Below are 23,368 nucleotides of genomic sequence, written 5' to 3' on the forward strand. Positions count from 1 at the left end.
GCAGGAACAGGATTGCTGAATTCTCTCCATACTTCTTCCACCGATGCGTTGTGAAGCCCTGGCGAGCTTCCAGGCCTTTTCATTTCTTTTTTAGACGAAGGCAACGCCGCTAACGCTATTTAACATGCTGAGGCACAACCAGATGATATTTGAGAGATCGTATGAGACCTTCAGGCGGGGGAGCCCGGCTTTTGGGGAGCAGGGGGAAGGTGGTGATACTCACGAGGGTTGTTGGGTTGCGAATCCATGGGGATCATGAGCTTGGCCCGGGTGGCTCTGCGGGCAGCAAGCGAGCGCTCCAACGTGGACATGCTGCTTCCAACATCTTCTGCCTCGGGACCTAGAGGAAAACGACACGATGGCTTAGTTGGAAATCCTGTAAATGAATGTTTCTCTTCACCTTATATGTAGCAGAAAGATCACGAGGTTTTTTTTTTAGAATTCAGTTATTCTAAACCGATCACTAAACCTCACCACCTGCTAAGAGCTGCACAGATTATTTTGGCTGCCTTTTCTGAATGAAAATTATTGTTTGCAATTTTTTTTTGGTAAGGGAATTAAGATAACACGTCCCCTTTTTCTTTTGTGTCAGAAATTATCCTGAAAACCCCATTCGCTTCATAAAAATGTGACATTTTTCTTGTGACTCCCCTGTTATAAACTCTTTTCACAATTCAAATGCCAAGACCAGAAAAAAGCTGCACAAACTCAGGTACCTACAAAACCTGGCAGCCAAGAATTGGTCTTTGAGATGCATCTGAAGGATGAAAACGAACTTGCTTGTGAGATGCCAAAAAGTCCTATGTCCTGATTGTCCGGCAATTCATGGCAGCTCGTTTTTTCTACAGCATCCATGGGAAAATTCAAGATACGCCTGGATCTTCCCATTATTTGGTCCCGGATCACCAACTAGCACATCTCCCTAGATCAGAGAGCTGAGATACGCTACCTGGTGTCCAATCCAACCCAAAACTGTCTCAACACCTACAGACATCAGACTCTCTGCGGATGCAGATGCTCTGATTTAGTCACATTAGTGTAGGAGATTTGAGATATCCAAAGATTCCGGAGAATGCACTTGTCAGAATGAAAGCGTGGTTGAAACTGGATGTTCAGTGGAGTAATTTGCAAGGAAATAAAAGCTGCATTTCTCTCTTCGTACCTTGTCTGACATGAACCTTGTATTTATGTTACTTTTGCTATTTTAATAAATAAAAAGATCAGTTAAATACTGTCACACAGGTAAGCTTAGTACCCGCTAAGTACCCACTGTATCTCTGATGCACCCAAGTAAATACATATTCCTTATGAAAAAGGGATCTGCATCAAAAGACTGTATTTTTTTCAAATCACTCTGACTGTCTGAATTGCAGGACTAAAATGCCAAGTCTTCTGTCGATGGCCATTCAAAGACCTAATTGCTAGTGAAAAGCCAGGGCCGGTATTACTGAGCTGTGCACGGCAGAATGGGAAGAAACATCAAGGCATTTATTTATGGTCCAAGGAGTTTTACCCATAAAATACCCAGCCTTTGTCATTAACTTGCTCATATGCTGTGATGGCTTCCTACCAGGCGCTCGATTGCAAACCCCCCTGCGATCAATGGAGCTCTCGCATTGATCTTTCTGGGCCCTGGATCGGCTCTTTTGATCATCTGCAACCACTCTATAGGCAGAGGGAGCCTTCTGGTTACGTCTTCCCAATGTCTAATGTAACGAGGATCTTTGTATTAAAACCAATAAAAATCATTCTCACAATTATCTTCACAAACAGCAAACTCTCAGCCCCAAAATAGGAAATTAGATCCATTTAGAAATTTGAAAACTGCTCCTTTTTAATTTTTTTTTTTTTTTTTTTTCCTTGCAAGAACAGGAACTACGGAAAAGGGGCAAGAACTTCAGAAACACCTGAAAAAGTGCCCTTCATTACTTATATTCTGATATCCTGGAATTATTTCACTCCGCCCCCCCCCAAACGATGTGTTCATGAGGAACTCAAGACAAAAATGTTTGTGTTTTCCGCTTTCTGTGCTGTGTTTTACCCTCTGTCCCTCCCCCGTACCCACCACCACTTTTTCTACTATTTTTGTGGAAAAAATGTTATCAGCTAAAGTGAAACCTGTGATGTGCTGTGTGCACTGAGGTTAAAAAAAGGAGGAGGAAACTTCACTGAAACCACATTTTTCTTACAGAATTTCTTTCCTCGTATCTGTAAATTTTCTCAGCCTCCCTGGCCCCAATTCTGCTCCTGGTGATGCACCCGACCTTCTTCCTCAATCATGTTCTCCCTCTCCTCCATTTTTCATTTGGTTTTTTTCCCCCTGATTACTTTTTCCTCTCTTTCTTAGCACGGTACGCAAATCCAATAACATCTGACTTCCAGTTGAATTCCTGAAGTTAAAAAATTAGAATGGTGTGAAAATCAAATATGATGGGTTTTCCCTCAGTCTGAAACCACTGCAAAAATTATCTGGGAACATCTCTCCCGGCACCCATAGCAGAGCTGTCAACTCTTCCAGTCTCCTCCAGGATCTGGTCTCAGTTAGAGACTCCTCGTGCTGGGCTAAGGTCACTAACCACCAGTATCGAATTAATTTAAAGAAAATTCATAGGCTGGGGATGGACACGAAAGAAAATGGGAGTACACGGAATAGGGTTGGACCAGACGACCTTTGAAGGTCTCTTCCAACCCAAACCATTCTATGATAGTGACATGGTTTGGTGATGGTTTTTGTCAGAGTTAGGTTGAGGGTTGGACTAGATGATCTTAAAGGTCTCTTCCAACCTGGACAATTCTATGATTCTACGACTCCCAATTTCCCCAAATCTACAAGTGAAATCCATCCAATCTGTGTCTGTCCTGCCCTCGGAGCCCCTCACCAGGTTGTGGGGTGCTCTTGCTGCCCAGCTGCGTTTCCGACTGGCTGTGGCTGACGGGAGTGATGTCCTGGCAGCTCTGCATCGGGGAGTCCCTTCCCGCGGGGTCCGAGCCCGCTGGCTTCTCGATGTTCTTCATTTCCATCTCCTCGTGGTGTATCCACAGATCGGGGGGTCTCAGGTCCTTCTGGCTGCCCTTCCTTTTACCAGCGCTGTGAGTCGCACGCTTCCTGCAGCAAAGAAGGACCAAAGCTATCAGTTAAGAATGTTTTTCTCCTTTACAAGACCAAAAAAATGATGTCTCGTCATTGGTGTCTCTCTAAGGAACCCCTCTGGTTGTGTCCTTCAAGGGACAGTGGTTATCTTGGTATGGTCCTACGCTTCCTGGAGCTTGCTCCAGGGGGTGGGCTGGGGCTCAGCAGAGTGGCTCATTTTTTGCACTAATTAATGTAGAAATTGGGGAAAACCACTTTTCCTGGAAGAGAAGGGAAGCGGCCAGTTTCATGTTGGGAAGAGCAGCGCTTGTGGAATGCCTCCGTCTACAAACAGCGACGGAGAACCGCTGAGCCCATGTCTGCCGAGCTACGCGCATCCTATCCCTTCCGTAACTGCGTGCAGCTTATCTTGTATTTCTTTAAATACCCACTAAAGCAGTATTTTTACACTTTTTTTTTTTCTAGTCTAAAGAAAAGACAGGAGTGTTTCTGGCTTATTGTTTTGCTCAATAATCCAAAAGTACTTTTACCCCTTGATTTTTCCTTTGTACATCTCAAAGTACTTTGTGAAAGGAAGGGACTATTCCTGTCCCAAGTGGAAAATAGAAATACTTGTGATAGAGAAAAAAAGCTGCAGAATATTTTCAAATTCATGTGCACTTTTAGGAGGGAACCTTGATTTCCAGGGGCTCTGAGTGCTCTCGGCTACTCGTTACCCCCATTATACGCTCTCCCCAAAACACCACAGTGCCTCTCCTGAAGGGAAGGCTCTTTCCCGAATCCACGGAAAGCCCAGCAAAACCTCCCTCTGGCATCCCTAGGACTCGCACGGCGGGTATCATTTCTGGAGGTGTGCTCAGAAAAACACCCTCCGGGCAGTCTCGCAGAAGGTGCCACGGGGTTATTTTCCCTGAGGGAAAAAAAAAAAAAGCTTGAGGAAATGCTAAACTTTAAGAAACTCCAACGGTTTGAATCAATTTCTGTTCTTTGCTAAATTTTCTCCGCCTGGTCTAGAAAGCGAGAGACGGGTGTATTTTTGCTTTCAAGAGAAAGAACAAACACATCCTATGATTGAAAATGCCACCGAGGGCACGGCCCCGTCTCAGCCCCAGGAGCTGACGGCCACCACTTCTTACTCCAGCAGAAATGTCCCAGTCCTCACACCGCCACCATTAAAGGCAGAAACTGTTCTACGTCCTTTGACTGGTCGACACCCCAAAACGCTCCTCAAGGGTCAAAATATTAATATTAAAATGTGATCTGGAAACTTAAGAGGCGGAGGCGAGGCCGGGGTCGTTCAGAGAGTTTTCTTTATAGCCCCTAATAATTCTGGCTGTTGGCCTCGGGTTATAAATATTTCCTATGGTTAGTCTGTTATTTTCTAATTGCCAAAACTTAATTATTTAAAATGATGGCATTTCAAAGAGCAAGAATAAAGACAGTCCTTTAACACTTTCTTGCACAGCCCCCAGCACCACCCTGATTAACACCTACAAAAATAATTACTAGCCCTTTCCTTCAAACCTTAAAGCCTGAAGTTAAAAAAGTTTTAAGTTGTTCTGTGTCGTTCAAACGAAAGACCATCATTTTGGTTCTAAACAAGGAATTGCTTTCTTCACTTCGGGATACAGCAGGTTTTTTTGTCGCTTTGGATTGAGAAGAATTCATTTCTCCGGGCTTGGAGAAATTTTAGCCCCAAAGTAATTTTATACACAGCTGCAAATAGGGGGCTATAATGAATGTGTCATTCCAACCAGAGCAACAAAACCGCCACAGCAATGATACCATTAAAAAAAATATATATAAAAAAAAAAATATATATGCAATGACCTGGCTTGTTTTGCGTTGTGTTTTTTTCTCACGAATTATCGATGTCATAGAATCATAGAATCATCCAGGTTGGAAGAGACCCTTGGGATCATCGAGTCCAACCATCTACCCTACTCTACAAAGTTCTCCCCTATATCATATCCCCCAACACCACATCTAAACGGCTCTTAAACACATCCAGGGATGGTGACTCAACCCCCTCCCTGGGCAGCCTGTTCCAATGCCCGACCACTCTTTCTGTGAAAAATTCTTTCCTAATGTTCAGTCTAAACCTACCCTGCTGGAGCTTGAAGCCATTCCCTCTCGTTCTGTCATTAATTACCTGTGAGAAGAGACCAGCACCAACCTCTCTACAGGGTCCTTTCAAGTAGTTGTAGAGAGTGATGAGGTCTCCCCTCAGCCTCCTCTTCCTCAGACTAAACAGTCCCAGCTCCTTCAACCGCTCTTCATAAGATTTATTCCCCAGGCCCTTCACCAGCTTCGCTGCCCTCTGCACTCGCTCCAGCACCTCCATATCTCTCTTGGATTGAGGTGCCCAAAACTGGACACAATACTCGAGGTGTGGCCTCACCAGTGCTGAGTACAGGGGCACAATCACCTCCCTGCTTCTGCTGGTCACGCTATTTCTAATACAAGCCAGGATGCCGTTGGCTTTCTTGGCCACCTGGGCACACTGCCGGCTCATATTCAGCCGCTTGTCAATCAGAACCCCCAGGTCTCTTTCTTCCAGGCAGCTCCAGCCACACTTCCCCAAGCCTGTAGCAATGCACGGGGTTATTGTGGCCCAAGTGCAGAACCTGGCACTTGCCCTTGTTGAAACTCATGCCATTGATGTTGGCCCAATGATCCGATCTATCTAGGTCTCTCTGTAGAGCTTCCCTATCCTCCTGGGAATCAACACTCCTGCTTAGCTTGGTGTCATCTGCGAACTTGCTGATGATACACCCTATGTATCCTGGTGTAGGATATACATCCTATGATGTCCTGACAGCCCGGGAGTGGCAAACGGAATCCCAGCCAGGAGCGCCCGCGAAAAGGTCATCGATAACAAAGGAAAAGAAATCCTCCCCTGGAACATTGCGTTTACGCGATGCAAAGGTTGAGGTTCGGCTTCTGCAAATGCACCCACCTTTGATTTCAAGGGGGGAGGCAGGATCTTTGCTGCACCAGACGAGCACGTTGTATCTACAGGAGACAACCATAAAAGCTCCGACGGCAGCTTCCAAGCTCCGCTGCAGCAAGGGAAACCCCAAAGCTGCACTGAGATTTACGGCAGGATTCAAATTTAGTCCCTTACCCATTTTCTAACCGGAGCGGGGGATTGGGAAGGGAAGGAGTTTGGAATTGAAAACCTGATCTCCGATGGCAGCGTTTCTGTTGTTGTTATTATTTCATTATTTTACTACATGAAACGCATCCAGCTCGCCTACCATAATGATATATATATTTTTTTTTCCTAAGGATGGATATAAAACCAGAGTTCGGCTCTGCCCTTAAAATACAGCTGGCGGTCATGGAATCTTGAATAACGACAGCAGAATTTAAGCCCTACTTTCAAAATAAATAAACTCGCCGGAGAGGAAACTCTTCCTCGTTGTCTGGTCTTAAGAGTTTCCAGCACACCACGCCAGGACAGTGATTCCAGCCGTTACGCAGAGCTCCGCACAATATCCACGTGCTACACGGGATAATTTTTTCAGATTCTCCAGAGTGAGATTACTCCTCGTTGCCTTCATTTTACAGTTAACGTTACCCCAAAGGAAACACTTAAGGTTGTAACAACCCAGCCCAGCTTATTTTTTTAACAACAGTTGAAGATGTCTCTATCGGAAGAGCTCAGAAATAAATGCCCTCCTGGGCAAAATGAATTTTTTCTTGTAAAAAAAAAAAAAAAAACCATGTGGGTAACCATCCAGACCCGGCCCAATGTCATTTTCTGATGGAGCGGGGGCAGTTTTTGGAGACAGGACACAGAAGCAAAGGCCCCATAAGCCATAATCACCTCCCGCAGGAACCCTGAGCCTCCTGCGCTGCTGCTCACAAAGCACTTTGAAGACACTCAACAATAAATGCCAGCGTTGCTTCACCTTAATTAACCTTCTGACGCATGAGTTAATATTTTATATTTTTTGCTCTTTACCCTGGCAAAAATGCACGTTTCGCCTTTTGGGCTGTATTAAAGGAAATTCAAGTGGTACAGAGCTCCTGTACAAAAAGAAAAACCAAAGAAGAATATAAATCTATTTTTTTTCTCCAGAAAATCTCCCCCAGTGTTTACAGCTCAAAAATTACTTCTTTTTGGTCTCTCTATTCCCTGCCAGCCATCCTGAAAAGCTGAAAGCAGTACGTATCTCTTCTACCACCTGGCCTCATAGTCTTCTTCATCCTCACGCCACCATGCAAGAGATGGGGCTGAGGCCACCACAAATGAGCTACATCAGCGTGGAGGACCCAAGGAGCATCTCCAGGGAACACAGCAGTGAAATACGGAGGCTCTTTAATGGCTGCCAGCTCATTCCTCGTTAGTTTGAGATTAATTGATACCTGGTCTAGAGGGAGGTGTCCCTGCACAGGGCAGGGAGTTCGAACTAGATGGTCTTTAAGGACCCCTCCAACCCAAACCATTCTATGATTCCATGATTTTGGCTCCCCCAAGCTTTCCGAAACGTGCACTGATACATCCCTATTACTTATAACAGGACTTAAACTAGTCTTAGCTTATTATTTGTAGTCTCTTTTCACACCACTCTCCCGCCCAGTACAATAATTGGTTGGGCACTTGTTCAAGACCATGCTTTGAGCAACCTGGTCTGGCGGGAGGTGTCCCTGCCCATGGCTGGGGGTTGGAACTAGATGGTCTTTAAGGTCCCTTCCAACCCAAACCATTCTGTGATTCTCTGATTCATTTTTAACGGCTTAAATATGCAAAAAGTTGTACTTTCCCTTATTTTAAGATTCAACTGGGATTCATCTTCTCTAAGCTTAAGCTCTAAACTGACCTGCACTGAAGGACGGAGCTGATGGGTGGCCCCATCATCCTTCCTCGGTGACACAACAGACACCGCCAGCGCAGGGCAGCGAGCAGCTCGTGCTGCAGAAGATGTAATTACGGTGAGGGTATGAATCTCAATTACTGCAGGAGCCGGACCTTCCCCTTACGCACAACCGGGTAAGTTATTGCACCCAGATCTTTTACTCACATTTTTCTGCCCCATTTTTTCCTGGCGTCCAATTGTCACAGGGTTTGAGTGGCTGATATTTCACTCTTCCCTAGATGGCTGAGACGGAAAATACCTTCGAAGCCACCTAGGTCAGTCCCAGCTTGTTCTGTACAATATGCTTTATTGTGCTTTGCTCAGCCAAGTTTTAATTAACTTAAGAAATATGACTTTCCTCCACTGAAGGCTTACAGGAGATTATTCCATCACCTCCAAATTTTTGCTCCGGGGAAGGACACATGATGCATTATCCAACGAGACTCGGCCTTTACCCTTAGTGCACTCCTTCCGCGGTGATTTTAAACTAAGAACCAGCTGCCAAGAAAAGCCTGAATCTTTGTGTCACAGCGTGCATCTCTCCAGGCAGGTCAGAAAGAAAGTCATTCCCACCAAACCCCTCCGTTTTGAGGAAATTCAGCATTTTTCCTGTTGTGCTAAATTTAAGATCCCTTGTTTAATTTTTATTGCTCTATTTATTTTTTTTTTCCCTACTTTCAGTGCGGAAACAGTTTGGTCGGGACAACTTGTATAGACATTTGGAAGTTAAACAGCAAATCCAAACCCAGCTTCACGGTTTTTTAACCACTGGACAGCAATAAGCATCTTCAGGTGGCAAATCTTCCAATGTCTTAGGATAAGATGAATGATTCTTTGAATATTCTTGCTCCTCCCCAGAAGCTACAGAGTCAAACTCGGATATTTCAGTTTTAGACACCTAATTCTGGACAGAGGAATCTGTTTGTTTCTCTCTCTTGTAATTCCCTTTTCCCTGCTAGAAGCTCAAGAGAGGTTCAGCCTCGATTCACTAAACTCTATTCAACAGAAGAATTTCCGTTGCCTTCACATGATGGCCTGATTTTCAGGTGCTCAGACTCACAATAGAAGCAGATTTTCAAATCAGTTCATCATTCAACTACCCCAGGGCTCCTGAAAGGACGGGACGTTACTTTTCTGCCTAAATGAGAGCTTTCTTATTTTAAAAAGAAAAAAAAAAAAAAAAAATCTACCCTCAAATATCCATCTTGAGAGAAAGCACTTCCCCCTGTAAAACACTCCAACAGCTGATTTCAGCAAACTGGGGAGCTCTTTGGCCCCCCCAACCATCCCCGCTTTCACCGTCCCACCCTTTTTTTTTTTAGCGTTAGTGCAAATCAGTGTAATAACGTGTCCCGCCCTTAGTGCAAACGTTTATCGTTCTTGTGGGCAAACTATGATGAAACTTCCCTTCCTCGTGTCCAGTCTTTCCCAATAGTGTAACAATACAGTGAATTAATAGCAAAATAATATTATCGTAATCGTCAATGCATTAAATGCATCCAACCCAGCTCCGGTTCAAACCCATTGACTCCACACCTCGTTTCTCATAAAGACTGAAAAAAAGCCTTGTGCTTTAGGCTGCTGCCCTTTTTTACCTGTTCAGAAGAAGCCTAAAGATTTTTTTTCCCGTAATTTTCTATAGACTGGGTTTTTTTTTTTTTTTTTCCAAGTATATGAGAATTATCTGGAGAAAGAGCTGTTGATGCTTTTCACCGAAGACTTTTGGAGTGGGTAACGCCCTCCCCAAGGTGAGTGAGCGAGCAGAACTCTCTGTGGATCTCAAAAAACTCTGACAGCATCGCCAAGGACAGAAAAGACGACTTTTTTTTTTTTTTCCTTTAAATCGATGGAATCGATTCTTTCCTGTGTCTGAATTATACTTGGCAATATCAACAGCTGTGCATGGCAGGCTTATTTTTTTGAGGCTCGCCATGCCAGGGGTACTTATTCTCCGTGGCTTACCCTGCAGCCTGGGGGACAGGGGACATCTTCCACTCACCGGCAACGAGTGACACCTCCAAAACCAAAAAAGGGAGCCCCAAAATGCAGTTCAGTCCCACACCCCTACCTCTCTAGGAATGTCATTGCCCATTTTTGAAGCTGGGCATCACCGCTTTTCCCTCCCACCCCGTGATTCCAGAACGTACTTCCTCTGCTGTGCCGAGGAGCGCCTGGTGCAGATGACGGCCACCACCGCCACCACCACCACGGTGATGACGCCGACGGTGACGACGATGATGACCAGAAGGTTGCTGTTCTTCTGGGGCGTCACGCTGCCGTGGGGAGGGTGCATCTGCCCGATAGGAGGCTCTGAAAGGAGACAAGACAACAAGGGGATAATTAGAGCCGGATTCGCTCCCCTCCCTCTTTAGGAGCCACCCATGAAATAAAACACATCAAGGTGGCACGAATTGCTCCGAAAAAGCAGCCGGAGGGTGAAGAAGGGCACCATAAAGAGCTGAAATTTATGTCTCGCTGCATTTCAGGGACACAGCAAACTGGAAAATATTTAAGCAGTAACGACTTCGCACTTTCTGGGTGTTAATAACCTGATGTTGGGAGTCAATAACTCTCGGCTCATTTTTGCTATTATCAGCTGAAAATGGAAATACAGGGACTATGGATTTTTTCCTTTATGGCCCCTATTTCTCGGTATTTACAGGGAAATACGTATCTTATGTTATCAGCCAACCTGAATGCCCGATTCATTTGTCAGTAAGTGCATTCACCCCCCGGTCAGTCTCCCATCACATTATATTTCATTTATTGCTAGAACTCGAGCAGGTTGGGGGCTCAATCTTCTAAAGTGATGAGTTTCCTCAGTTTCAGAGCAGCAGCAAGACGGGGACTGAAAATAGCATCATTTCTACCATCAAGTCCCAGTCAAACCCACTTCAAGTACCAATCCCTTGCTTTTGACAATTTTTTTTCCAATTGCATGGGGAATAGCACGTTATATTTTTATTATCTTGTTGGATAATGCCCAACGCAGCATTGGGTCATACGTTACAGACCCTGGCACAAAACAGTGAGCAATATTTTTGCTCTGTCTGCTCAGGCAACCTTATAGAATTACAAACCCCGAACTCTCTTTCCACTTAAGCTTGGAAAAAACCCCTAAATATTCGGTGCAATGGGATGCAAAGGGAAGAGCTGTGCTATAGCCTATCTGAGATTCCATAAGAAAAGCAACTCGAGACTTTTCACATCATCCCCACAAGCTCCCACGTATAAACTGAGTAATATTTGCCTGGCATCTCATTTTGCCTTTAGTACAACTGAATGGAGAAGGAAAAAAGGAGAAATCTTTCCAAATAACAATTTTAGTGGGCGATAGGTGTAATTTCGTTGTAATATTCTGCCTTGGTTTTCTGCCCTAATATCCTTTCTTTACTTAACTACTTACGCTATTTAAATGATTTGCCCTTTTCTCATAGCTTTTTTGCAGGCAACTGAGTAAGACAAGCTGCTGCGCGTGCCATCCTTTCGGCATGACAATGGTCTAGTACAGAAATCCCAAAGGTTTGGGGGTTTGCTTTCTTCTTCATTTCATTGAAGGAATATACCACATAAAATGCAGCAGCTATTAACAAAAACAAGTAAGTTTTCACTCCCTACCCTTTACTGAAGTCCCTGGAAGCTCTCTTTATTCCTCAAAAGTCAATTTTCCTGTAATTATGATGAACTACTACAAAGAGCAGGAGAAAAGGCTAAATAAAGCACACAACAGAGGTGCGTTGGCCGCAGCGAAGGACCGACAAGGTAATAAAATTTTGGATTCCCTCCTCATCTTGGCCGAGGAAACCAATCAGCCTGACTTAATCAGCTCTGCGCCTCGTAATTATTTTGTACTTTCAAACCTCGCTTGATACCGCATTTGAGGGAATCCTGTCTGTCGTTTCATTCAATAACGTCAGACGCTGCTGCTTCATTAGGTAACGGAGACGGGGTCTGGAATAAGAAGTTATTGATGGTGGATCTACACCCCAGCTGGCACTGATTAGGTTCAGTTAATTCTTGTTAATCCACGGGGTTTCCTCTCACTTCTCCCTAGTTTAGGGCAGGATTGATTAATTTTAGGAAATTGTATTTTCTGCAGAAAGCTTAAATTGAAATATAATAACGTAAAGTGCATTTTGAAATTCTTTTTAAGCTGTTATTGTTTTTAGAGGCGTTCCCACGGCCTGAGATACGATCTACAACATCTCTTGGCATGGGACATACTTTTGGGAGAACTGCACCAGCTGGAAACCTGATGGGTAGTTTGGGGATGAGCTTTGAGAAAGCCAAAACAGAATATCCGGTGTCCTCACCCTATTTTTTGTTAAAGTTTCCCGTTAAAACTACTATCTCGTTTGCAGCAGGTATTTTGCACATGGATGGGATTTTCAACAGCCGAGATAACTCTTCCCTATAAAACAGCGCCCGTGCGACCTGTGGGCACGTTGGGTGGCCTCCAAGCCGTGAGAGAAAGGAACGAGAGAGCAATAAAGAGAAGAAACGCAGGAGGTTATCACCAAAAGTGCACTTAGTTATGGAGAATGGCTGAAGGGAGCCTGTATTTACCGTTGAGGCTGCTCCTGTCTATCATGTTGGTGTCCACCGGCCAGTAGGAACCATCCCCATGACGACCTGTTGGCAGAAAACAAATGCATCAGGACGCGTCGTGACAGGGAAATCAGAAAAATCAAGTTTGTTGCTTGAGACAGCACCTGTCTGACAGCGTTTAAACCATCAAACAGCGCAGGGAAAGCCATCCCATATGTGCCGGGGAAAATCTGTCATCAAAGCAGGCTTTGGAATCGAGCTGAATTTCAGCCCTTTGAGCAGCTTGCCTCCTTCTGTTGGTTCTCCCCCCACCCCCGACTTCCTCCAGATGTGCTCGTTAGAGTGACAAACGAAGGTGGGACGGCAGCATCCGTCTGTGTCCCCTCCACGGGTGACGGGGAGTAATTCAGACAGCGGCTTGTGCAAGCAAAGGGCTGGAATTGCGGCAGAGGGACGGTGCCGTATGGAAAATCGCAGGCACGTTCTCCATCTGCCTTTCCACCACGATTAAGCAAGCTTTCTTTAATTCATTCATTTCCCCACTTGTGAGAACACAGCTGGGAAAATAACAACTCCACAACTGCTTGGTTTTTTACAAAAATATGGCCTTTTTTCTAAGCCTGATGTCAAAAACAAAAGAAAGAAAAAAGAAGGGATACGATTGTTACTCCAAAAATGTTTTGGCTGCTGAGGAAACATTTGCACTCCAAATTAATACAGTAAAATTCGAGGTGTTCACCTTTTCCTCTGCTTTATTTTTTCTTATTTATCAGCTTTGGGCTAAAGAGCCGTGTTGGTGTGTCCATGTTCCTGCCAAGAGCATCCCTCCTTCCTCACGACCGACAGAAGGAGAATCACAAAGGTCGGTCAAGTCCTACCAAGCCCCTCTTTGTCTCTACTGCTATGGGAGCGAGCAAAGTCCACAGCAGATCTTTTGGCAGATTAAGCCAAAAAACCCCGTTTTCTCACTTTCCTGCAGTTGTTTGTTGCCACTGTGTGCTCTTAAACAACTGCCACGTTCCTCTCCAGAGGCAGTTGTATTTCTGTGGATTGCGAAGAAATTCCCGTGCTTAATTTTGTCTACCAATTTGCAAAGCATTTGGTGACGAATGGCCCTAAATAAATGGCAGCTGATTATCATCAGAAGAGACTTCAACGTAATCATCTTTTCAATCAATGGAATTGCACAGCTACAACAACTCGATCCCAAGAAAGCAAGGGTGCAAAACGTTTCGCTGCCAAAGCAGACAAAATAGAGACAAATTTAAGGTACAGAGTAATTCTGTTTACCCAGATGACGCTCTAAACCAGTCCTACCCACAGCGAATACGACCCCGGGGTTATATTGTGCTTAGGAAACCGGGTATCTCCATGGGAGATTGCTAAATGTGACTATTTTTTATGTTTAGCCCACAATGAAACATCTTAGTGGGAGCCCAACACAGTGGAAAATTTAGCCAGAATATCAGAGATTTAAAAAAACTAACCCGCCTCTGAAGTTTAGTACTTTTTAAATTAACGTAACAGCACTTTTCAAGGCATTATACAAGACATTTTTGCTACAAAAATATTTGTGTAAACAGCCGCCCATTTCATTTCTGGCTCCGATACGGTGACTGGCACCTGGAGATGGCATTTTCACTGGTAAGAGACAAGAACTCAAATAACACTTAAAAACCACTATTTCAACAGCAGTTGTTTGTAAGGGATAACCAAGATCGAATTGATGCTGATTTGGCTCTGTTCTGCTATCAAGACATATAAAAACATTATTCAATATTTGGATAAACGTGGAAATCTAAGCACTTTGGAGATGGGAGGTCAATCTCTGATGCACTGTAAGGTTTTATATGGTAAAGAGAAGGTAGGGCTTAAACCCCTAAGGATTATCCATGCTCTGTTCTAAGCCAACACCCCTCCATGAATCATTTCTATCATTTCTAAATTTAGGTTTTACTTCCCTTTAAAAAACCTCAAATGATGGGCAAGAGCAGTGCTAATTCCAGCCTATTCCTTCATTCGGTTTCAAGGCTCCAGGTTCCAACTGCCTTTAGAATAATCTAATTAAGTGAACCCGCATACTTCCACTATATCTCCATCTTCAATATCTTTACTGTTTGCAAATGCAAGATTGTCAAAACAAAAAAAAAATAATAATGCTGCAGGAATGCAAGATGAGGTGAACAGATACCGCATCCCCTGTTGACTTCCTTGTCCTGGTTCAGGTCCACCCGGAGGTGGTTGTCTCAACTATGTCTCAGCATCGCGGCAAACACAACCAAGGTGCGGGAAGCTTCTTTAAATTTCTTCTTTAAATCTCTTCAAATCGTCTTCTTTAAATGTTCTTTCAACATCTTCTTTAAATCTTCCTTAAATTTCAAACATGCCTTGCCTTCTGAGATGCCTTCCATTTTCTGGACCCTAAGAAAGAGTTCCTACACCTGCTTGGTAAACACAGCCAGACGACAGAGTTTAAAAGGCTTTTTTTTTTCCCCAGAAGGGGTTATTATGATAAAATGGGATAGTTCTTATTTCTTTTCTCCGGCGCAGAGCGTTCCGGACCGCTGCATTATTTGTTTAGGAAGCAGCTCTTTGAAAAAGATCTGACCTGCTCATCCCTTCACTCCTGCTACGCTCAGAGTTTGCAAAATAGCTTCAGAACCCAAAGCCCGGAGCCATCAAAAAGCTTTAATAGAGAAAAAAAAAGGCAAAATTGATGCCTTCTGCAGTCACAGTCTGAGACGATGTGACTGTTTCGGGGCTGATATCAGGCTCTGGATGTTCCCGGAGCCGTTTTCAAGCATGAAGGAATATGCAGAAAAAGGAGCAAACAGCAACGCGCCTGCGATAATCCAACACGGCGAAGGTTGAACGGCTACAAGACAAACTCCAGGCATGACCAGCCTGGTCAAGCACCAGTTCATCCTCTCTTCAGGAGACACAAAGTCCCCCAGCATCACTTGAAAAGCTTCCACGTGCCACTGGATTGGATGCAAAACAATGGAGAGCACTGTTTTCCTCGGGATTCGGAAATCACAGAATCACAGAATAGTTCGGGTTGGAAGGGAACTTAAAGATCATCCAGTTCCAGCCACCCTGCCCTGGGCAGGGACACCTCCCACCAGACCACGTTGCTCAAAGCCCCCTCCAACCTGGCCTTGAACCCCTCCAGGGATGGGGCAGCCACAGCTTCTCTGGGCAACCTGGGCCAGGCTCTCACCACCCTCACAGCAAAGAAGTTCTTCCCCAGATCTCATCTCAATCTCCCCTCTTTCAGTGTCAAACCCTTCCCCCTCCTCCTATGGCTCCCCTCCCTGATCAAGAGTCCCTCCCCAGCTTTCCTGGAGCCCCTTGAGGGACTGGAAGGGGCTCTAAGGTCTCCCCAGAGCCTTCTCTTCTCCAGGCTGAACCCCCCCAACTCTCTCAGCCTGTCCTCACAGCAGAGGGGCTCCAGCCCTCCCAGCATCTTCATGGCCTCCTCTGGACTTGTTCCAACAGCTCCATGTCCTTCTTGTGCTGAGGACTCCAAAGCTGGACACAGTACTCCGTGTGGGGTCTCACAAGAGTGGAGTAGAGGAGCAGAATCACCTCCCTCAACCTGCTGGATGTCTGTCTTGCATGGTCTTCTCCATGGGCTTTTTGTGGAGGATGGGTATGGTCACCAGCCCTGCTCTGGGTATGGGAAGAGGAGACCTCCAACTGGCCTCACCATGGCACTAAACATTAAATCTGAACTTAGAAATATCCAGTTTATGGTTTAAAAAGAGTAATTTCATATATACAAAAATCATACCTGTATTCCACAGTGCTATATGAATTTATCTAGATCATATGACCCATTTCACGGGAGGTACATTTTCAGAAAACAACTGAACAACAAAACGTATTGAAATTTCCCAAGATAAGGAGAAACATTTGTTCAAAACTGTGTATGTTTCCTTTTATCAACATTTACAGGGGATGTTAAAAAACATTTGGAGTCCGAAGGCAGAAACTGGCTTTTTTTTGCTCCTGCAGAGATTTAATTTCGATGGCAACACATAACTGTTGACAAGTCCTATATTGTCAAAATATGGACTAAAGAATTTGTTTTATCAAATGGAAATTGGGGCAAGATAAACCACAAAGAATTAATCTCTTCTTTGCCCAATTTGCTCCCGTGTATTTTGGATGAAAACCATAAACAGAGTTTTTTAAGACTCCAGGAAGCCTCTACAACAACTCATCCGAAAGCAGCTGGCCTTGTCCCACGGACATCAGCTTTGTGACAAAAATTCTCTCTTCAGCATCAGAAACTGTGATTTTATTCCTGCTTTTATATTACCATTTCTACTACCTTTGCATATGCCCTGCTCTACCAGTTGCATATATGCAAAATATAAATGTGAAAGGAAGGGGACACATTTACGAGCTTGGACAACACTTGAAGTTTAAGGCTTTCCTTAGGAAATCCAAGATTTGATTCTCCAGACGCCGATGCTCCTCCTTTTGCCCTTTGGGTAACAGTGTTTGCACCCTGTTGGGAGGGTTATTTGCATTTCATCAACAGGACTTCTCATTCTCTGGCAGAGAGTTGCTGACCAAAGCTGGGATGGAATGAGATGAGAAGGGATGGGCTCTACTCTGTCCATCGCTCATGGGCAAGAATAAAGTAATGGAGGTATCTCCTGCCTCCTTCCTCTTTGCCACCGTAGCCCCTTCTTGCAGTGGCTGGTCTCTGCTCTCCCAAGGAGTTGATACAACAGGGAGCACATCTGACCAAGAAACCTTTGAGGTTCTCGCCAAACTCTCCTCTCCATCTTCTTTTTTTTTTTTTTTTTGCACTGAAAGATGGCAGAAGTTTTACTGTCCCTTCTAGCTGACCCCACATCTGCAATCTTCAAATCAAAGCTCCATCTCAGAGAATCATAGAATGGTTTGGGTTGGAAGGGACCTTAAGGGTCATCCAGTGCCACCCCCTGCCCTGGGCAGGGACACCTCCCACCAGACCACGTTGCTCAAAGTCCCATCCAACCTGGCCTTCAACCCCTCCAGGGATGGGGCAGCCACAGCTTCTCTGGGCAACCTGGGCCCTTTAGGGACTGGAAGGGGCTCTAAGTTCTCCCCAGAGCCTTCTCTTCTCCAGGCTGAACCCCCCAACTCTCTCAGCCTGTCCTCACAGCAGAGGGGCTCCAGCCCTCCCAGCATCTCCATGGCCTCCTCTGGACCCGTTCCCATCTCCTCATGTCCTGAAACCTTGGTGTCTCTGCCCAAACCCCCTCATGGGTCCCACAGCCTCCAACATTGGTGCTTTTTTGCCACGTAAATGAATTTTGCTTCCCGAACTCAGGAACCAGGAGCCGGCATTAGAGACAGATGGACCCACCAGAGTTAATTCACGTCACTCAATAAGAATTGCATTTGTGGCAGAGATGGCCCTAAAGGCCTTGTCCAAAGCACAGAGTAATTTAAAAGGCTCCCACTGACTTCAGCAGGCGTTGGTTCAGGATGATTAAAGAATTAGCTTTGATAATTTCTAAGGCAAATGAGCTTGTAGAAACTTTTGACTTTCTCTTAAAGCTTGTGCTTGGAGTACGGTTACGGTGAGACCCGGCCCCATGAACTTCTCTTTAACACAGCTGCCTAAAGATCAAGGAAATGCAATTCTAATCAACTTCGTCTGATTAGAATTCATCTTTGAGGATGAAAAAAATGGGAACTGGATTCAGATATCAACAAGCCTACAGGAGATATAACAAAAAGCAGAGAATTTCTCCTCCTTATACACTAAAGAACAAAACTGTTGTGTATTTCAACTACCCACATAAAAGACAGTCTTTATGCACTTGGGGTTTCTGCCTTTAATTCACGCTGTCTGTTAAAGACAAATAAATCTCATTTCAATTTTGTAAGCTGACTCAAACCAACCCAGAAAACCCCACCATCCCCAAATCCGTCGGGAATTCCCGGGCTACGGCTGCGATGCCAACACCAAGTTACCGCCCCGGGGATACACGTCAGCCAGACATCTCACTGCAAGTAGTTACACCAGAGCGGCCGAAATCTTTCCCGATTTAAAGTCTATACGGACTATCGTTCACTAAATAGGTTGCAAACCCTCTTGGGGCTGTGCAACAACGACGAATTATTCTGGTGACAGGTTTCCCCTAGCAAGGGGCACAGAATTCCCAGAGGAACACGATGCACAAAAGGAAAGCGACCCAGAACTCTCTTGTTCCGTGGTATTTTGGGGTCCGTTAAGCAGCACCACGCTATGGCCACCCAACCAGGTAGTTATGCTGAAACAGAGAGATGTACTCAGCGAAGAACTAAACCACAAACTCCACTTTCCATCCAGCCCTTTTTTTCTTTCCCTCTTCCCATTTTTCTTTCTAAAACTGAACTTGACCCTTTTTCAGTCCTTCTTACCAGGTGCTACCCTGTGCTGAAGCCTCTCCCGGGTTTCCCAAACCTGTCTGAAAACATTTTAAGGGCAAATTCGAGCAAAACATCCTGACGATTTACTTTCGGGGCTTCTTTTGTCGCCTACCGCTTTTACCCTTTAAAAATAGTTTTTTATCTATTCAAACCTGACATTTTCAATTTGTGTGTGCCGTGGTGCAAAAAAATCGTACCCAGCCAAACGAGCTTTTAATTTTATAATTTGGATACTTCTTTCAGCAAATCGTACGCTTTTGCATCTCGCTCTGCCTTTTAAAGCAGCGGGAAGTGAGAGCTCAAATCCAAATAAAGCTCCCAAGACCAGGTCCGAGTTGTCCAAACGTCACCGTGAGTGTCTCCCTGGGCAGACGGCACATAAATGTACGATGCTCTCGCTGTAATTGAAAGAAATACTTCGGAATAAACAGGCCTGAAGTTAAAAAAAAAAAAAAAAAGGGAAAAATATCCTAGCAACAGCCTGCACGAGTATTCCAAAGGAGATTGGAGCAGAGGAATTGCGACTCTATCAGAGATATATTCATATTTGGGAAACGTAATGATAATGCCTTGAAAAGTTGACTAAACTTTGCTATTATTAAACAGAAAAGATGATTTATGATTTCTCTCTGCGAGGCTTTTTGAACTTTACTCTCTAACCCACAGAAGGGTGCAAGAGGAGCCGGGAAATTATGCTGAGCTTAATTATACTTAATGTGAATTATTCAGAAGCGCGGCAGAGAGACTCAAAATTTATTTCGTACAAAGAAGCTTGACATTTTAATTGGTCCTTCAGAAAAGAGACAAAACAATTTCCTCTCCCGAAAATTTACATCTTCCCCATCAAAGCAGCAGCCTCAGCCGAGCAGAACTTCATTAACAAGATTAATTATCGCGCCACAGCGTCTGCCTCATCAGGTGCGCGGCCCAGGTGAGAAGCGTGCCCCCCCGCCCCCTCCCCGGCGCGTCCCCGAGGCCCCGGCAGCGAAGGTGACAGATCGAGGGCACCCTACCTTGGTCATTAGCCATCTTGTCAGGGTGCTCGGCTGCAAGAAAGAGACAATGTCATTAGAGGCTGACAGCTCCTCGCTGGCGAGGTGACACATCACGTTAGCGGGGTGGCGCGACGCGGCCGTCCCGCACGGCGCAGGAGGAGCAGGAGGGGGTTTACCGTCCCCCTTTTCCCAGAGATCCTGGAGAACTGAGGGGACAAACACAGAATCATGGAATCACGGAACATTTCCAGGTGGAAGGCACCCATAGGGACCATCGAGTCCCCCTCCCTGCTCCTGCAGCACTGCCTGAATCAAAACCATACGAACATCATCCAGATGCTCTTCAACTCCCAAGATGGGTCGAACCACCCCTTATATCAGATATTTTCACCAAGTTCTTCCAATTGTGAAACCTTTTTTTCATTCTCTTTTTTTTTTTTTCAATATGATCTGGGACGTTTAATTAAGCAAGGAGGGAAAGAGAGAGAGAGAGAGACACGCAGCTCCTTTGAATAATTACAGTCAAATCACCTACACGTTGAAAGCTCAGCCCTGACTTATATTATCATCGTTTCAGCTTTTTTTTTTACAAAGGGCTTTAAAACTATTTACATGTTTTTGCATAATAACCATTCAAAGACAGCACGATCTGAAGTGCACCAAGACAAGGCTTCAAAATTCAATAGATATATTAAAAGCCTCCCTGCACGGCTACAACTTCTGACTATTTACGATATGGCCGAGGGAATTCAACTTTCCTCGGATTCCTAAGTAGATACCATCGGAAAGCATTAACCAGTTCCTCTGCTTAATAAATTATGCAAGAACCTTAAGCACAGGAAATTGGAGGGGGGTGGGTGGGTGGGGAAGAAGTGATTTGGATGTGGAAGATGAATCTGGAAGTCAAATCACCGCTGCCTGCAGGTGCCCAGCGCCCTGCTCCCAAAATCACGACAAAACCTCCTCCGCACCGTGGCATCCCGCTAGGAACAAAAGGAGGTACCGAACCAGCAATGATTTCCCTATAAATGTTAAAAAAATAACATTTGCAGACACATCTACGAGCTCCATGGCTGGGGAAGAGGGGGGGAAAAGCTCCTCCAATGACCCCTAAACCCTCAGGTAATATTTTATTTCCCCCCTCTCAGGCTTTTTGACGTGGATGTAGAGAAGAAGAGGGGGCTTGTGGAGCACGTTGCCCTCAAACTTTGGAGATATCCCTGAGCCTGTGCTTCCCCACCTGGCCCTACCTGGATTATCACCTTTCCCTTGGGACAAATATATCCAGGAAAACAGGAATCCTTCCTCGCGGCTAAAGTTACCTCCATCCAAGCGCTGATGACATTTAAGATGCTGCCCTGGCCCCGCTCAGCGTTTGCTGCCTTCTCCAGGTGATGGAGATGGTGAAGCCCCTGCCCGGGGTGGGTGACCGGGGGTCCCTGGTTGGTGCCGGTTATGAACTGGGATGCGCCGGTGATGGACCACGCCGCCAAGGAAGCATTAGAGGGCACTGCAGGGCTAGAAATGCTGCCCCACAGCATCCCTGCCAAAAAAGGTGGTGGTGGGGGGGATGAGGGGGGGGGGGAAACGGTGTCATCTGCGGATTCAGGGCTCTCGTAGAAATGGTAGAGTGGGAATTTTTAATCTGGTGGCCTGTGGAAAGGCCGGGGAGAGTTTTCCTTGCTGATCTTAGGGAATATCAGAGAGTCGGCCCATGACCTTCCTCTCCATCTCTCCCCTTTTCCACTCCTCCCTGTAAAACCACATCCGAGCCGGTGTTTTATCCGGGCTTCACATTATGCCTATAGGTGCGTTAACAGGCAACTTTTTCCAGGCCGTACGTCTTGATACACCGTTTTGCCTGACTCCCATCGAGCGCAACGCTCCGCTTTAATTTTCCCTAATTAAAGGAGCTCAGCACACAGGGAAGGTCTGTTTGGAAACGCTGGCTGGAAGCCAGAGCAGGTAGGGCTGTAAGAATAAGCACATTTAGCCATGTTTCTGCGATAGATTGGGGGGGGAGTGTGTGTGGGGAAAAAAAAAATCACTGATGAGTTATGGAAGAGATTGAGGAAATCCTCCTTCCTGCCTGTCACCGGTTCATTCATCCACCAGTCGTCACGTTTCAACGGGCGTTGAAACAACCAAATTTCAGACTATTTATTAACTTCTGCCACTTAATGGATTTCTGGAAACGTATATGCCATGAAAGTAGTGGAACATCCAGAGCTGGAATTCAAGGTCAGGGGAAATCCCATGAAAATCTACTGCGAAAAGCTGCAAGATATGAATAATATTCGGGCACTCTCTGCTTCTCTTTCACATCCACTTATATATGTATACATAAAATTTACTGAAGTCATCCAGACACCCTAAGGAGTAGGAAAAAATCCTAGTAACGACCCCAAATTTTGGCCTAAATGATATTAAAAAAGGAAAAGGTGGGATGTCCAGTCACATTTTATCCTTCTATTCCAGGTCCCTAAGAGTGTATCAGATCTTTCATGCTTTAAGTGATAAATTTAATGTGGTTGGAGCATAAAAGCAGCAGCTCCTCGAGTGATGGAAACAGTCATAGAGTGATTGAAGTTCCCGGTGTAAGGACAATTTACACAAGCTAAGGATTTGCCTATTTGCCTGTATATTATCATCAGCGGAGCCGAGGCGGAAGAACGTAAACTCATTGCTCCGTGGTGGGGTTATTTACTGCGAGACACAGCTCCTTCTCACAGGTCACTACGTTTTCATTAATGAAGGGAAGTTGCTTCACAGAATCACAGAATGATATGGGGTTGGAAGGGACCTCTGGAGATCATCTAGGCCAACCCCCTGCCAAAGCAGGGCCACCCAGAGCAGGTCCCACAGGAACGTGGCCAGGTGGGGTTTGAATGTCTCCAGAGAAGGAGACTCCACCACCTCCCTGGGCAGCCTCTGCCAGGGCTCTGACACCCTCACAGGAAAGAAGTTCCTCTAAATGTTGAGATGAAACTTCCTACGTTCAAGTTTGTGCCCGCTTCCTCTTGTCCTGTCCCTGGGCACCACTGAAAAAAGACTGGCCCCATCCTCCTGACACCCACCCTTGAAGTATTTATAGGCATCCATCAGATCCCCCCTCAGGCTTCTCTTCTCCAGACTCAAAAGACTCAAGTCCCTCAGCCTTTCCTCATCAGAGAGATGCTCCAGGCCCCTCAGCATCTTTGTAGCCCTCTGCTGTCCCCTCTCCAGCAGTTGCCTGTCCTTCTTGAACTGGGGAGCCCAGAACTGGACCCAGTGCTCCAGATGAGGCCTCCCGAGGGCAGAGCAGAGGGGGAGGATGACCTCCTTCCACCTGCTGGCCACACTCTTCCTGATGCCCCCCAGGATGCTACTGGCCTTCTTGGCCACAAGAAGGCTACGAACGCTCATGTCACGATTACAACACAAGGAATGGCTCGCTTTCCTCGGAGGAGCTT

General features: G+C 45.4%; 1 protein-coding gene across 1 annotated transcript in view; it reads right to left on the minus strand.

Moving 5' to 3' along the window:
• LOC141476561 (netrin receptor DCC) overlaps positions 1 to 23,368 on the minus strand; it is a 581,575-nt gene that overhangs the window by 28,300 nt on the left and 529,907 nt on the right. Inside the window, exons 21-25 of the mRNA XM_074165252.1 lie at positions 19,935 to 19,967; positions 12,523 to 12,588; positions 10,104 to 10,266; positions 2,880 to 3,106; positions 224 to 340 (exon numbers count right to left, since the gene is read on the minus strand). Coding sequence (XP_074021353.1) covers positions 224 to 340; positions 2,880 to 3,106; positions 10,104 to 10,266; positions 12,523 to 12,588; positions 19,935 to 19,967 — 606 coding nt within the window. The remainder of the gene's footprint in view (positions 1 to 223; positions 341 to 2,879; positions 3,107 to 10,103; positions 10,267 to 12,522; positions 12,589 to 19,934; positions 19,968 to 23,368) is intronic.

The sequence above is a fragment of the Numenius arquata genome, chromosome W (genome assembly GCF_964106895.1).
Source record: "Numenius arquata chromosome W, bNumArq3.hap1.1, whole genome shotgun sequence".
Lineage (NCBI taxonomy): Eukaryota > Metazoa > Chordata > Aves > Charadriiformes > Scolopacidae > Numenius > Numenius arquata.